General features: G+C 35.1%; 1 protein-coding gene across 1 annotated transcript in view; it reads right to left on the reverse strand.

Annotated features, from left to right (window-relative positions):
- Nucleotides 1-2,637: 2,637 nt before the first annotated feature.
- LOC130646240 (iron-sulfur cluster assembly scaffold protein IscU-like) overlaps nt 2,638-17,395 on the reverse strand; it is a 49,651-nt gene continuing 34,893 nt past the window's right edge. The window contains exons 2-6 of the mRNA XM_057452414.1: nt 4,286-4,389; nt 4,087-4,200; nt 3,363-3,473; nt 2,925-3,003; nt 2,638-2,798 (exon numbers count right to left, since the gene is read on the reverse strand). Of these exons, the coding sequence (XP_057308397.1) occupies nt 2,728-2,798; nt 2,925-3,003; nt 3,363-3,473; nt 4,087-4,200; nt 4,286-4,372 (462 nt within the window). The 5' untranslated portion in view covers nt 4,373-4,389 and the 3' untranslated portion in view covers nt 2,638-2,727. The remainder of the gene's footprint in view (nt 2,799-2,924; nt 3,004-3,362; nt 3,474-4,086; nt 4,201-4,285; nt 4,390-17,395) is intronic.

Consider the following 17,395-nt stretch of genomic DNA (forward strand, 5'->3'; position numbering starts at 1 on the left):
AAAATAAGTCCGTCATTCATTGTTCACCGAATCGTCCTTGAAGCTTCCTGCATGTACCACACTCGAAGGTTTCATTTCGAACACGAGAGCTTGCTTTGCATTTATAACCAGGGAAGGGGGGATTTCGTAAAGCAGAAAGTAAGGATAATTTTTTTTTTGAACCTAACACTTGGGACATCATCTATTTTATTATCGTCGTTTAAGTAGAAAAAATATTGAGCGGAAGGACTTGTGCGCAGGTGGGTCAAAAGCTGGGCGAAAATACAAGTTTTCTGCAAACATAACAAAAAACAGAAAATTTAATTGCAAACAACCTCATTAATTGGGAGGGGTGTGGGTGGAAAAAAATGGGAATAGAAATATAGAGAGCATGGATGTTTCGAGAAAAAGCGTTGTTTTATTCAGGTAAAACATGTCATGACAATGCAACATTGTCTTTATTTTTTTTTTTCAGACTGTAGTTGCCGCTCGATATGTGAAATCCTAGATAAGTGGAACTTTCACGTAGTGGAATCGTTTTTCTCAGTTCCTTGGATTTGCCTTATTAAACTCTCGTAAATTCTTTCAATAAGTGAAACTCCGGATAAGTACAACATTGGCTTATTGGAACCATTTTTTAATCCCTTAAGCCAAATCACACTCTGACTGAAAATTTTGCACGATTTTTAAGACAAATTTGAGAATTCTAACAACGTATTTCTACATTCGAATCAAGGATTTTCTAAAACTAGCACATGCGTGATGATGTCCTGCCCAACTGAGAACCCACCCGGATTTAAGACGGGCCGTCCAATCTGTGAACCAGGTCCCCAAATTTTGACCCGTTGACCCATCGCTGGACACGACCGTCCAGTCTTAAGACGTGGTAGTTCTAACTACGAACGGGGAAATTAAAGTTCTCAAAAAAGTTGACTGTCACACTTGAATCATGATTGATGCTTTTGTGAGCAGCACTCGTCAAGTTAACAGACCTTAAAGAAATTTACATTTTGCTGAGCTGGATATAAAAATCTTGAAATAAAGAAATTTACATCATATATTACATGAAAGCAAAATATCAAATTTAAGAAAATATATTTGGTGTAACCTTACGTGAATTATTTTTATCGTTGACTTATTTTCGCGAGTCACAGGATTTGAAAAATTTCCCTTGGATTTATTTTTGCAAATCACAGGATTTGAAATATTTCCCTTGCATAAATTTTCGTGAAGAAGGACAACTAACAGAAAGAGGAAACAAAAAAAATTACTGTGGTAAATCATTCAACGTCGATAGTCTTTGCAACACAAAACATTCACATTTCAACAACCTGGAAAGGGAGATCCAAGTCTATTTTAGATGTCCCATGCTCTAAGTATAGAAATGAATCAAGAACCCAGTGAAATCAAAGGACATAACACTTTTTCACAAGGAAAAAAAACAATAAACTCTTTGTCTGTAGCCCTAATAAAGTAATTTAAATTCACTAATTGCAATGTAGATTTTTCCTGAGAAATTATGTTTATCAGACTTTTCAACTTTTTCACTTTGACTAAACTGCAACCCCTTTAGTTACATACCCCAAGCATGCCGATTTAATACGACACATGGCTGCACTGCACTTCATGTTTACCTAAGATTCACAAAAAACGGTCGTACTGCTGCCCTGGCATATCTGCACAATTAATGCATAAACCGACAAACATTTTTCTCAGTGTCTGTGGTTTTTTTTTCGCGCCATCTCTATATAAAAGCGAAACACAACCTTGACAGGAAAAGCGTAAGCTACCCACCACAGCAATTAATTCTAAACCTTTTTTTAAAAACAGAAATATGCTACGCAAAACCAATAGTGCGCAAGGCAATGTGAAGGAATCTGGATTAACATTTTTGTTTACACAAATTGCGCTTTTGTGTTGACGCTTACAACACGAGTAGTACTTATGAGCTTACAACGCTGTTCTTTATGCGCAGGTTCCACAATGCTGTCGTAATTTTCGACAACAATCAGATACCGCGTCGGCATACTTTTCAGGCTTTTAAAGTTTTATTGTCAGTTTTGTAACACAAAAAGTTTGAAAATGATAAAAAATAGTTTTTAGGTAACACTTGAACCTATTTGTGTTTATATCTTATTTTAACATTTGGTCCAGTCATGCGTTTTTTATTAAGACAATCGATTTGGAGAAAAAGGATTTGTAATCAACTTACAGATTTTTTTTTAGCTTTTAAAAAGAGCGCTGTACTCCTTTGATGGTACAAAACACTTACTATATAGAAACTTAGATAATAATAACATGTCAATGGCGTGACTGTGCGACTGGTTCTTGCATGTTTATTTTTTTTAACCAATACGGGTTATGCATAGAATTACGCATGGGGCATCAAAAAGTATAAAAGAAATCGGATATTTTGAGAAGACAATATATTTGTTTGAAACCGTTCCATAGTAGTGATCACTGCGAATATCAAGATATATATTTTGAGATTCTGCTGCAATAAAGAACATGTAGGGTTAGTAAATATTATTATAGTTTGGATGGATTGTCAACAGAAAACAAGACTAGTTTGTCAACCTTCATCAGCTCGCAAAGAGCTAAAACGTTGGCGGTTACATGCTGTTCGAGAAAGAATTTATCTCATATAATACAGGTATATCATGCAGACAAAATAAAGATCAATGTATTTACAAAATATGACATAAACAATATCACAGACGGAAATAAATAAAAATAGCCAATTCAGGACTACACAGCCACTTTTGCCTGCTTCGTTTTGTAATCATTTAATGCAGCTTTTATTGCATCTTCGGCGAGCACTAAAAATAGATAAATCATTATGACAATGTCATTCAAAGACAAAAACTTTCAGTTTTGACAGTTCTAAACAGAACTCGAATCTACATATATATATTTCTCAGTTTGTTCATAAAATAAAATCGTACTTGAACAGTGAAGTTTAACTGGAGGAAGACATAGCTCTTTTGCAATATCCGTATTCTTAATGTTGGACGCATCATTGATCTGTAATATTAGATGGTAAAACCAGCTCAGTTTATAAAGAAGACAGAGACAAAATAGGGACACAAGATGCACACAATTTGTAATGCAGACGGTAAACATCGTGATTTAGTACTTATGAATAGTAAAAACGAAAAAAAAAGTACCTCAGAGAAAGCATTCTTTATGCCCTAACCCTAATCGTAAGACATTTATTTGCCAGGGTTTTTGAAGCAATATAAGCTATTTTAGGAAGATCTTTTTGTAAGGGAAACCTCTTTATAGCAGAGTCTTCTTGTGGTATCGATGGCGTCCGTCATAGAGACGAGAACAGTTGGGCTTCAGAAAAAAACAGACGGTACTGGTGCATCTAAACTGATCACCTGTTTTCCTTTTATCCATTCTGTTGCCAATGAACTCGAAGCAATGGCTGACCCACAACCAAATGTTTTGAATTTTGCATCAACAATATTACCATCGTCGTCAACTTTAATCTGCAAAAAAAGTACAACATAACTACACACGGAAAGAAACACCAGTGGTTACAAGGCTGTCGCTCACTATTATGTTAGGTCATACTATTGTCTTTATGTCAAATGGAAAGAACTTCAATAAAAGTGTATACATAAATCGCATTTTAAATTAAGTTTAATCATGTTCTTGCTTTCTCAGGAGTTTCAAGTTAGAAATCGCGATAAGCAAATATAGGTGTTGTTATTTGTACATTCATATTATCCTCCAAAACGGTAGTGCAAAAATGTACAAAATTGTATATTTTTTTTAACCCTTTTCTCTGGTGTTTTTTTTCTGTTTTTTAAAAAACTTTAATTCAGGAATAGCAATTTGTGAGATCTGCAAACAAATAAACTCCCTTTACACATATTAATAATCAGATACGCTAATTCACTGCCATACTAAAAAATTTAAAATTTGACATCGGTCGCACTGTTAAAGAACAAGTTTATTCCCTGTTTTTACTAAATTTCAGCAAATTCCCTGACTTTTCCCTCTGTCTTATTCTTAATAAAGGTATGCTAATTGCTTGACTATTTCCTGATTATCCTGATCTTGCAGACATAATTGTTCTCTAAAACCATAATTGCATACCTGTAATTTCATTACATCTCCACAAGCAGGTGCACCAACTAAACCAGTTCCTACGTTTTTATCATTCTTATCCATTGATCCAACATTACGTGGATTTTCGTAGTGGTCAATCACCTGTGTGGAAGATAGTAACAGAAAAAATATAATTTTTTGTTTGTGTGGTGTATATTCCAGGACCTTAAATTTTATCTATACCTACATTTTTATGATACTGTCTGGAAACCACTACAAGTGCTTGTCTTGTTAGACTCGAAGTTCTCAATGCATGATTCAAGCTAAGAAACATATTTATTTTGCTTTCTCTAAAACAAAAAGCTCAACTAAAGTTAGAAGCAAAGTTTGCCTATCTATCCCCATCTCCCACATCAGAACTTGATGGTAAATCCTCACCTTCCCTCACCACTCCCCTATCAAAACTGACTTAAAAACTCAACTGAACTCCTGTATTAAAACCTTCATTGTTCAGAAATTTACAAAATCTGAATGAACCATCAAGATGTTAAAACGTAAGAGGCTGTATATATGATGTTGAATTTATGTAGGTTAAAAATTTCCTGAAGTACCCTTACCAGTGAACATTTTCCAACTTAACAACTCAATACCACAGAAATATCAGAAATTGGTGTTGTTTTATTAAACTATAACTCATAATATGAACTCAATAAAAAAAACTATCATTTATGTTAAGCAGGTGTCAATACAAACTATATTAACAGTGGGCTTAATCCGAAGTCTTAAGCTGTGCTAAGCGTTGACACTTCCTGGTACCTTATTTGGAACATTCCGTAACTAAAACATGTTAGAAAGAGGGACTAGCATATTTTAAACTCTGTTTAGCACGCCTACACATAAACAGAAGTTGCAACATCGCAGTCTGCCAGCTGAAGAGTATTGGTAAGTTGATAAAACTGTTTAAAAAATGCAGTTTTGCCAACATTTACATACTGATTGATGCCCTATAGTCCTGACAATTATCTTTTTCATATTGATATCCTAGAAATAAAATGAAAGATATGAGTGTCAGGTATACGTGACAGACTGTACAATCAAGGTCAGTTAAAAATTGTTTTAAAATAGCTGGCGGTGATTTTTTTTATTAATTTATAGTGTTTGGTAAATATGGTCAAATAAAAGAGATGGTTTGTTGAACTTATTTAGAAAATTTGGGATTATATATTAGTCGTATATTCTTATACACGATAATATTCCTAATTATTATAAACACTGTACCAAACTCTCTTTCCTATAAATGTAAATTTTAATTATGGCACAGTAAAAATGTGGGTCGATGGAAGAAAATGGAGAGTAAGCCCCACTAACTCAATGTAATAGAACTCCACCACACTGCAGAATAGCTAGAAAAATAAGAGGGCCTTCTTGATGAAAGAACTATGACCAGTGACAATTTTTTTCCAGTACCATTTTTGCATGACAGACAGACTTATACGGGTAAATGATATAGATGTGTATATTTTACATGGCTGGCCTCCCAAATATAAAGGGATACATGTTTATTATATGAGGGGCAAGGACTTAGACGGGGAGTCCTTGAGTATTTACTGCTCATTTTGAGCTAGCAAACCCAATTAGGGTCCTCATTTTGCCAGACAACTCTCTGCCACATCCAACGACCCACACATGGTGCCATCTCCACGATTTCCCTCACATGGCTGTGGTTAACCTGGGGGCTATTTTAACAATCACTCACCCACATTAAATCATCGCCAAGGGTATTGTAATAATAGATATGAATAGACTAATCAACTAAATAATGAAAGAAAATAAAGAGAAAAACAAATAAACAACAACAATAAGCACAACAAATCTTTTTCATTGTACTCCTGCCCTAGTGGATTTTCCACTGCCTTAAACAACTAGTAGAATACTAATTGGACAGAAGAAACAATTATGAAACTGAGAAATATAGGATATTGGAGGTCAACATAATCTGGGCATTTTTAGTTGAAGAAAATTTTATTTGCATTGAGTAAGAGGATGTGAAATCGTAATACACGTAAAGAATGTGTGTTCGCAGAGGTAAAATTAAATTATCATAACTAAAGAAATCTGGCAACAATATAAAAGATGCAATTGAAAAGTGAAAAAAAAACTAGACAAAGGGTATTTCTGGCAACATATATAATGGTTTAGATAGAATGGCATTATAGTCCCTTTAAGTACAGTATGGAATAATTAATTTGTTCAAAATAATGAATGCGTATAAAGATTTGAACGCGGATAACTTTTTTGAATTAAGTAAGAATTCCCTGGCAAGAGGAGACTCAAAAAAGATATATAAAAGCCTTCAATAAATTAAAATTTAATAAATTAGCAGGTCAATATTCGCAATTTGCAAATGGAAATGCTGTCTTTGCAAATCATTCTACCAAAAAAAGGTTAAAATTGCCTATGACCTAAAAACCTTTTTAAAAAGTCTATTTAACCGCATTTCCAGGCTGTAGTTGGGCTCCACACAAGTCAAAGAAGACTGCCCAGTTTTAAAACAATCACCAACATTGGAAGATCATACTAGTGGATCCATTGGATTACATTAGATTAATTTTATATGATCATCAAAAACAGCTTAGCGATACAGTAGACCACTTTGACACATGTTCAAAATATCTCCTTAACATGCCCCTTTTTTAAAAACATTTTTATATATTAGAAAACATTGATAAATTCCCTACAAGTATATATAAGAAAATAAACTCGTGAAAAAAAATTGAAATAAAGAAAAATAATTCCAAACAAAAAAATGCCCTCCCTTGTTAAAGCTTTGGTAACTCCATCAATTTTTTTATTTAAAAATACATTGTTGTATTGCTTTTATTCAGCTCTACAATATTCTCAAGTTATGATGCATTTTGTCTTAAATACTACATAAAACCACGAATTTACCTCGTTTGATGAATCAATTCTCGATAAATCAATAATTATTCAAATTTTGAAATAAAAAAACAGGAATTTGTAGCCAGACATGTAACTGTTTCAAAAAAAAATGTTTCGCTAGTTTTCAACAAAAGAGGAGTTACTAACGCAAACAGGCAATGTATCGAACGAATTTCTTGTTGTGAGAAAAAAAGGCTTAAACATTTCTTTTGGTACCTGTGCAAAAGTGTGGCATTGGACCTTGTTAATAATTAATGAGTCGAAACGTAAAAAATTTGTATTGATAAATGTGAAGCATAGCTTCTAAACGTACAAATAAAAACGATGATAACAGAAAAATAAATATTAAAAAAGCAGAAAAGAAAAAGTACAAATAACAATATAACTTTACAGTATTTAAAAAAATGCAGAATAATTTATAGGTTGCTAATAATATTGTACATGGTGAATTATATTCCTAATACTTTAAAGTCTCAAATTATAATACATAGTGTGGGTGTTTAAAAGAAAATTAAATTTGTGACTCATACTCAGGGCAAGATCAAAGATGTTTTTTTCCCCCTGTTTTGACCCACCAAAATAACACTTTAATATTTTATTTTTTCTAAAACTTAATGGAAACTTAGCATAGAAGTTACATTCGTGAAAAAAAAAGTTGAGAAATTCTAAGACTCTAAGGTGCTACCATCGTTGAAGGCATTTTTTTCAATTTTTACAGGTCCCTAATGAAAAGTTAATCATCAAACAAACTTTAAATAAAGCTATTCGAGTTTCTGATTTCGTTTAAACTTAAAGGGTAGCCAAATATCACAATTTACAAAGAAAATTAAACTTAATACTCTTAACAAAAACACTATTTAATTTGATCGCATGTCATTCCTGACCAGGCTTGCTATTACTAAATCATCGCAAAATAAACCTTTTGACTATATATATACAAATACATAGATCTTTTTCACTTTAAAAATTCATAAATGCCATGGCATTAAATTTGGTATTTTCCATTTGTCTCAAAAGTAGTGACAAAGTTTGAGTATGATTCATTCATTATTGTGAATATCTGCAATAATCTTGATTTTTTGAGTGCCAAAAAAACTGACTAACCCGACTATTTTAGATTTTTAGCACCTTACGTGATTGCTGGAGACAAAATTATGGGCTTTATCAAATTTAAGGTTATTCATTAGGGTTATATAATTAGAAACTAGAGGTACCCCACTTGGGGTAGTGCTTGGGGTGGTAGATTACAGACAAGATACAGACCAGATAATTATGTGCTTTTCTTTGCCGCTGACCGTCTTATTAAATTGGAACTGATTGGTTTCTATTAGCAAAAAATTTACACGAAAATAACTTGAAAAAAGGCTTCTCCCATAAAAGTTTTTCACAGCAAACCTTCTGGTTATAATGTTCTCTGGTCAACAACAAAATAACATGTTAGCAATTATCTTAGAAAGAAATAACTTGGAAAGGTTCTTATGTCAATTTTTTCCTTATAAAGTTGTCTTGACAATGACCAAATAACACAGAAACGAGGCTAAGACTGTGCAAGAGTTTTACTATACCGCATACGGTTGGTTGCATTATATACATGTGACAACCATCCTTTAGGAACCCTGCTGTAAAACATTGTGCATATTTTAAGTGATCAACTTCACACAGTGGCTCAGTTTTGTAAAGGCATCAATCAGTCTTATAAATTTAATATGGCGATGCATTGTAAATTAAAGGTAAAAGTGAAACTTTATTTTTAAAAATTGGCACCATAAATTCAGTATGTTGAAAGCGAGCTAAGAAGAGCAGTTGCATTGGAGCAAAATTGAATATTAATGTATACTTTCACAATAATATACGCTTTTAATATTAATATTAGCTACCCGAAACACTACCCAAAATGTTACTCCAATTGTGGTATATATACCATGTTGTCAATTAACCCTGTGTATTGAATTTAAGAATAGGAGAGTTACACCATGTTTAAAAAAGAAAATTGTTTTCGATTTAAGAGATAAAGATATAGAGTCTCCATGAATGTCCACAAATACTATAATCAGTCAGGGAAAACTGCAACCTGTAACAGGATAGTTAGCTGATACAGAATAATTATAATGGTACATACAGTATAAATTAGGCAGTCCAAACTATGGAACTACCCAAAATCACCCAGAATCAGCCAAAATCACTTATAATCACCCATAACAAAGCAGAATTACCTAGAAAAATTGAGAACCAGACAGAATCATTGGACTTGTTTATCTTTTAGACCTGCGCTCTGCTCGAACTTGGCGATGCTGATGGATACACGTAAAATAAGGACTTCAGGGCAACCCTGACCTTCACCCGAAAAACCTGAGCTTCTTTAAAAAGATTTTTTTCCATTCTTCTTTTGTGTCAGCCTCCATTTTCGGGGCATAACAATAAAGAACGAATGTCAAGGAATAATATAGAACAAATAATATACAGATAAACAGAACAAGGTACGTGGATGCATTAGTACATCAATGTTCATTAATTTACAAACTGACGGGTACACTAAGTGTTTTTAAAAAGTTGCACTCTGCATATGATTCTCCATAACTACAAGGAGCTTGAAAACTCCAAAAGCTATTTCACGCAATTTAAGCCTTAAATTTCTACAGGAACAATAGTTAGCTAGTAGATACACAGTAGCAGTTAAAAGACGACGAGATAAAATGAGACAGGGAAAACGATCCAGGAAATCAACCATGCGTGCTGTGACCAGCAGTTATTGCTCCACTTTAGATGGCTCCACTAATTATGGCTGGTTCTGGTTCTTTATGGCTGATTTTGTGTAATTCTGGGCGAATTTGGCTGGTTCTGGGTGATTTTGGGTAGTTCCACAGTATAGTAATGCCAATAAATTAGGCGGTTATTTGGCTTATTATATACAGTAGATATTTTTTGTTTAAACTTCTATATTTTTCTAACATCTATAGTTCCATAGCATGCACTGCTTCAATAAAAAACAAAACAAGAACAAGAAACAACTGCGCTAGCCTAGTTACCTTAGCTTTCTTCGAGAATATCTAATTCAGTTTCTCTCAAACAAAAGCTCACACATAAACAAAGGTCACACCAAACCCTAAAATTCAAATTCCCCTCACAGCAAACTCTGAATTACAATCAACCAATGAGAACCATGTTACCCTCTTAAATAATACAACAATTAATTACACTAGTTGTTAGCCAATAAAAAATCCACGGGTTCGCATGTCCTCTTTATACCGCATTGTGTGCTTCTCGCTATTGCGCAGCTAAGCTACCATTTTGCGTGAAAGATAGAGAGACAGACGTATACAGGTATTATATAGACTTGTTCAGGTGAGTGAAGTCATTCTTGGTAAAACAAAAGATTTTCCGATATTGACCACATGAGCAAAGTACAATAGAATTAACCAATCAAAACGTGTTGTGAGAAGTCTGACCACAGAAAAATCGTTTGAGACCAAGCGAAAATTTTTCCACCTTAATTATTTTGATTTCCTGGTGGTAAGAAAAATTATGCTGGGTCTCCTGGCTATACCACTGCGCAAGAAAGACATTCATTGTTCAAACTGATACAACTTTGCTAATACTGCATTGCTTCAGCATCATTATAACAAATACATGTGGCTGTTACTGTATAGTTAGGCCGAAGGAATTTGTACCTCAGTTTACCGTCGTCTGCATGTCAGGTGTACCATGCGGGAAATTTTCATTATTCACTATTCATTATTTTGCCCCTCCGCCTAGCTAGCTTGAACCCGACACCCTCGGAGCTCGAACCGGAATTAGAGCACCGAAAGACAACCTCTGCAGACTGCGACATATCCAAATGAGGCAAGGCTTGATCGCACGACTTTGTATGGCACGCATGGGAAATTATGACATGCGCGGTGATTTGAGTTGTTGTTGGAAATCCTCAATGATGATGGTGTGGTTGGTGTGCGAAGCATGTAAGGGGTGTTAGATACTCTTTGAGTGATTACTTCATATTTTCATTCTCTGGGTGGGGGGAAAGTGAAGACAATAATGAAATTTTTTTAAATAATGAAATTTTTCATGCGGTGGTAAATATACATGCGGGAGGCCGACGGTAAACTGAGGTACGACTTCCTTCGGCCTTAGCCAATTCAATTTATGATGCCCTTTAACTGTTAATGTACTACCCTGAGGTTATGGAAAAACATTAAAAGACTTAGTCTGGTAGTATATAAACTGTTATGAATTAAGAAGTCCCTGACCATAAAAGAGAGTGAAATAATTTTTTTGCAAAAAATCTTGAAGTTGACAATAAAGAGAGAGGGGTATCTTGTCTAAAGTTAGGGTTACTTCCAATAAAATACTAAATTTTTATGCCATGAGACTAAAGCTTAGGTCAAACGTGTCCAAAATTTCTTCCAACATTTTATCATTGTGTTGGACATTTGTTGGATGGATGTTGGATGTGAAAATCGATCGGTCAAACGATCATACAACATTTCATCTAACAAAAATGTATGTCAAATCATTCTCTCTTTCTATAAAAACATGTCCATTTATTCTTTCTTTCAATAAAAAATCAGATAGCAAAGGGCATAACAGATGATGTTCCCTACTGTTTTATCAGAACTATTAGATTTTGACGAAAAGAGGCCTTGTCATGGGAAAACCAGAGAATGGATAAAAAGGCGCAAGATGTTCTTGTATTTCTTAAACGCTTTCCCTTTAACAAAAATGTCTGAACTATTGCTCATCTTGGCTTCGTCTGAGCCGCGCATCTCTGTACTGTGATATTGACGTAATAAATAGTTTGCTTATTTTTCACAATATTCAAAATTCAAACGTTTTAACATTCGAAGTGCATTCGATTGCAATAGAATGACATCATTTACGCATAATGTTGGATGGAAAAGTGGTCAAACGCATCCAACACAAAAAATGTGTTGCATGAAACTGTAAATGTTGGATGAAAAGTTTGATCACGATCAAACTTTCATCCATCACATTTTTGCTTCTTCCAACATATTTCATTCAACTCCGTTTACTTACTTTTTTCAATATACCAAAACAAACTAACCAATCGCAGTAGCAATCATAGCAAATTCCATGTTTAGCATGTGGGCAAAAATAACTTTTTCGGACCGAACTGTACTTCAGATCTTGTGAACTGAAAACTTTACACTGCTACATGATAGTTGCAGCTCTATATAATTGACAAACCTACTAGCAAAACAAGACGATTAGTCAAACATAGGCCTCTTTCAAACTAAGTGAAAGATTAGCCAAGGTGGTCAGATAGCTAGCGTTAGCTGAGGTAGCATATACTTATACGTTTAGCTAGGAACTTGAGTTTCTGTTAGCCAGCTAGCTAAAATCAAGGTACAGACGCTAACAATTTACTGAAAATCATTAAAAAAACACTCGTATGTGGGAAAGTTGGAAACAGTGTAAGAAAGAATAGGACCAAAAGTTCGTTTCCTCAGTCTTGCAGCAAAAAAGAAGTGCACACGCATTTCGCATGGTTCGCTTTCATTTACTTTTGCCTATTGAAAAGCGACGGCAGTTTATTTTGGTCCAACATCATTCCCAGATTCATTTTCTTAAAAGAGTTTGTATAATCCTTATCGCTCAGAAAAAATTAGGCACGAGGATGGGTTTCAATCGCATACAGTTTGTTGCGTAACATAGTAAAATTTGCAACCTCGTCCCAACGACTTTGTATTTCTCATCAAAGGTGCACTGAATTGCCGGAGTTGAGCTTGAATAGTGCTTGTGCCGTAAATCCCGAAGAAAGCACCCCATCCAATCAATATGCTTTAATTCAACCTCGTGACCAGGGTATTTTGTATCTTTTTGTCATCCGATGACAAAAAAGATACAAAAGGAAGTTGCGTTAGGGGTAGAAAGTTTATAAATTGAGAAATTTTGCAAAAAAAAACATTCGCGAATAATGACAATCAATATAGAAAGTGTTGCGGAGAGGTTGCCAAGGCAAAGGCATTAAGCACGGCAAGGAAAGGGCAAAGGCAGGCAAGGAAATAGGAAGAGGAATCAGGAAGGCAGGGGTAGGCAAGGCATGGGAGCCACAGGCAAGGACATAGTAGGCAGGCACCAGAAAAGGCACAGGGTAGGCAAAGAAAGGCACGGTCAGTGCTGGCAAGGCAATGGAACGGCAAGGCAGGGGTGCATGACTTTAATAGAAAATCTCCACCTTACAACTCAAAGATTGCGTATACTCAATATTATCAAATTTATCTCAGGTCAATATACAGTGAATCATAGCCATTACAAGTATTTAAACAATCGGTCATAACGACATATCATTTTTTGATAAATCTGAGATTAACTTGGTTCCAATGACAACAACATTAAAAAGTCAAGATATAGAAATAATCAGAGAAGTCTTACTTAAAGATTACCTATTATATGAAAACCTGGTTGTTGTAGGTGCAAGATAATTATGTTTTTCCTAGCCCTGTCCAGGATTTGAACCTGGATCTCTCATTTGCATGAGTGTCATAGCCATTAGACCAGCAGGGCATAAACATAAATATATATACAAAACTTTACAGGTGAGTATTATATACACTTAGGAATTTACGCTGGTTAAGCCACAAGTAACTGTGTTACCTGGCGTTAAACGCTTGATGGAACAATTAATACAAATTTTAAACTGTACAACACAATCATAAATCAAGTGAAACACACAACATTTAAGGTGTGTCGGGTGTGTAATTATATTTTTCAGATTCACAAAATATATATTTCCTTTAACTTTAGCTTGAATAGAAACACAATTTACATATTGTGCCATATCATAGCGAAAACTGTTTCACAAAATGTTCCCGGTAAAACTTAAAATATATATGTACTTTAATCTGTGGTGCGCCATTAGTATAGGTAAACAAACTCTTTCAAAAAAACTTTAGCACAACTTCTGTTAAATAGAAACACAGGTAATAGCTTGTCGTTAACACTAGGCTGAGTGATTAGTACAAATATACTGTGGGGCACATCCGAAAAACTTTGGTTCAAATAAACAGACAGTAAACACCCTGTTGTTATCCTACACAGCTAAAACAATCATGCAGCACTTTTATTTTGAGGAAAAGTTTTTGTAACATTTAAAAATAAAAACACTGCTTAAAACCTGTTTTTATGCTCCTAAAGAATCCTGCAATATTTTATGGGAAAAGTTTGTGCTAGATCAAAAATTAATCATAAAATCGAACAGCCGTAATACATTTTTAAAAAAACCTTTACTGCAACTTCGGTTTAAAAAAACACAGCGGAAACAGCCTGTTGTTAGCCTGTGCAGCTAAAAATCAAATAGCAGTATATGTTTTGTTTGCAAACAAGTTTTCATGACAGTAGGATAAAAATCTCTTACTCCAGACTGAACAAAAACATCATTAGAGCCACATGTGTAAGGATCGGGTCAAGTTACAAAAACAGAAATTATTGGAAAATTATTTGTATACATATCGTGAAATTAGGTAAAAAATAATGAATACACTTTGAGATTTTGAATACATGTTGACGATTGAACAAGATATCTATCTACATCTACATCTATCTATATATATATATTGAAATAATTTTCGCTTCTGCAACTTAAACCGCACTGATGTATGCTCAGCGGCAGGGTTAAAAAAGTTTATTTCCTGACGTGTGTAATATATATAGCTAGCTACAACCGTCCACGAAAATATAGCTCTCTATTCCCTCTTAATGTTAAGAACTGCCCATTTGTGGCTAAGCAACGTAAACAAATACACGTGACATACCTGTATATAAACATTTACTATCTGCAAAATATCTAGCTGGCTATGTTTGGCCATTTTGTGGACGATTGTAGCTAGAACAAGCTGTATGATGGGACATTCCTACAGAGTAGAATTATCTCACTCACTGTGTAGTATATAGCTATGTATAATAGCTAGCTAGATAGAGGATAGGTAGAAAATCAGTCTCAAACAATTTTTCTATGCTAGCTATGTTGCTGATTTTATGCCAGTAAAAATAGCAATTTATTGCTAGCTACATGGGTAGTTCTATCCCAGCTAAGTAGTTAATTTTCTGCAAGCTTTGTAGCTAGTTTTATGCTAGCTATATTGCATTGTTTGTTTGTTTTTATGCTAGCTAACTCTTACGTAGCTAGGTAGCTAAATGCTATCTAAGTTCTATTATTATTCTATCTAAATCTGCAGTTTTAAGCTAGCTAGCTTTAGGTGTGAGTGAGAATAAGAATGGGTTCATTACATGTAAAAAATAGTGATATACAAGCGAGCTAAACATACCCTTTCTTCGTTTTCTTGAACAAGCCCTTCCTCCTTCGGCTGCAATATAGCTAGCTTAGATTAACGGAAGTTTGAGTTTGAGGCGCTATGTTATCCGAGAAAAAATCACGTGATATTAGTCAAAGTGACTATATATCACGTGGCTAAAGGTACCTTAATCTCAACTGGAAATCCCCGTTAGGCCATCTTTAAAAGTAACAAAAGCACTCCATCACCGTGAATTTGATGTTGTCTCGTTGAATCATAAATTTACGGGGAAAATGACCAGAGTAAGCTACTGGGCAACCCAGTCAAAAAGTTGACGAAAATTGAAAATTTTGATGTATAGGTGCGGAATTATTACTTGAAATGATGTCGATCAATGTAGAAGAATTAATTGTGACACGGTTAGGAGATGTGATATATTGTACAAAGCCATTTAATGTCAACGTTTGTTTTATATTCTCATTATCTTGTCTTTTGAGGTAATCGGTGTTTAAATCCCCAAGGAGTATGACTTCTTTTGATTCCTTTTTGTTGCTTGTAACAACTGTTCATTCAATATATCACTGAAATCTTTCATGAAACCAGTATAGAAAGTGTTGCGGAGAGGTTGCCAAGGCAAAGGCATTAAGCACGGCAAGGAAAGGGCACGGCCTAAGGCAGGCAGGGAATCGGCAAGGCAGGGGGGTAGGCAAGACATGGAAGGCACAGGCAACGGCATAGTAGGCAGGCACCAGGAAAGGCATAGGAAGGATGGCAAGGAATCAGCATGGCAGGGGTAGGCAAGGCATGGAAGGCACAGGCAAGGGCATAGTAGGCAGGCACCAGGAAAGACATAGGAAGGACGGCAATTCAAAGACACGACAAAGGCAGGCAGGGAAACTGGAATAGGAAACAGCAAGGCAGGGGTAAGCAAGGCATGGGAGGCACAGGCAACAGCATAAGAAAAGGCATGAAAAGGGTAGGCAATTAGTTTACCCGTCCTTTAGCTATATACTGCATTTCATGTCATGCTACTGTGGTTACCATCTTGCGTAGAGACAGACAGAATACTGCTATTATTAAAAAGAGACTAGTCGTTAGCCCGTGGAAAAATCCACGGGGTCGCCCGTCCTTTATATATCACAAGCATGCCATATCGCAGGAGGTGTATATTCATGATAACAGTGATACGACGAATCAATGCTACTTCCAGTATGGTCAAATTTTGAAGATATGGTGGTACCGGTAAAAAATGCATATCATTATGGCGGATGTTATCGTGTAATGGGCCCAAATCATCATCATCAACTGACAGTATACCGGAAAATCTAGCAGGTGTTGTTACATTCTTTTTAAAACGACTAAGGCTTTCCCGATGACACCTGAAAAATTTCCAAGGCTTAACGGCAATTTTGATTAACCCTGCCAAGCAAAATGAAAGCACCTGCAGTGGTACCATCAGTCAATAGATGTGCCACTTGTTGTTCACCAGGAATATCATGTGTTTCGTCATGAGTAGGACTAATGAGGGTATATGGGCGTGTTGCAGTACTGGTATCGGCTGTTATCAAAATGTTTACGCCCAAAATTATTGCAGTAGCCCGTATGAAAATCTCTTCAACATCAACAGTAGGTCTTGACTGAGTTTGTATGTCGCGTTCCCACTCTTCCGGCTTTATGGTTAAAAAGATTCTGTTATTTTGAAAAATTTCTAGATTACTATTTTCTCGAACAAATTTGACCACAGCTGCTCGTAGTTGAAGATGATTCTGGAAATGTAGTCCAAGGGGCACAATTTGTCTGATCTCAGGGCGATTAAGTTGCTGTACTACTGCTCTATAAAAGCAGTTGCCATCCCCTTTGGTCACTTCTCGATATGTTATATTTGACAAACCAATACTTCTAGCGTAAGCGACTATTTGATCAGCAGAAGTTGACTGATTAAGAAGATGCGTAGCATAGGAATCCTGTAGTGCTATTTGGAAGTCGATATCATTGTTATTAAAAGGCCCAGGATTGCTTTCAATATCGCCAGATAACAGTAACAGTAATTTCAAAGACGCAAGATTTATATTACAGCTCAGACAACACATGAAAATTATTGAAATAAAAAGTTTCAAGAAATGAATGAAGTTGTTGTTACCATCGATCTGGTCAAAAAACATTTCAGA

This window comes from Hydractinia symbiolongicarpus, chromosome 5 (assembly GCF_029227915.1).
Source record: "Hydractinia symbiolongicarpus strain clone_291-10 chromosome 5, HSymV2.1, whole genome shotgun sequence".
Classification (NCBI taxonomy): domain Eukaryota; kingdom Metazoa; phylum Cnidaria; class Hydrozoa; order Anthoathecata; family Hydractiniidae; genus Hydractinia; species Hydractinia symbiolongicarpus.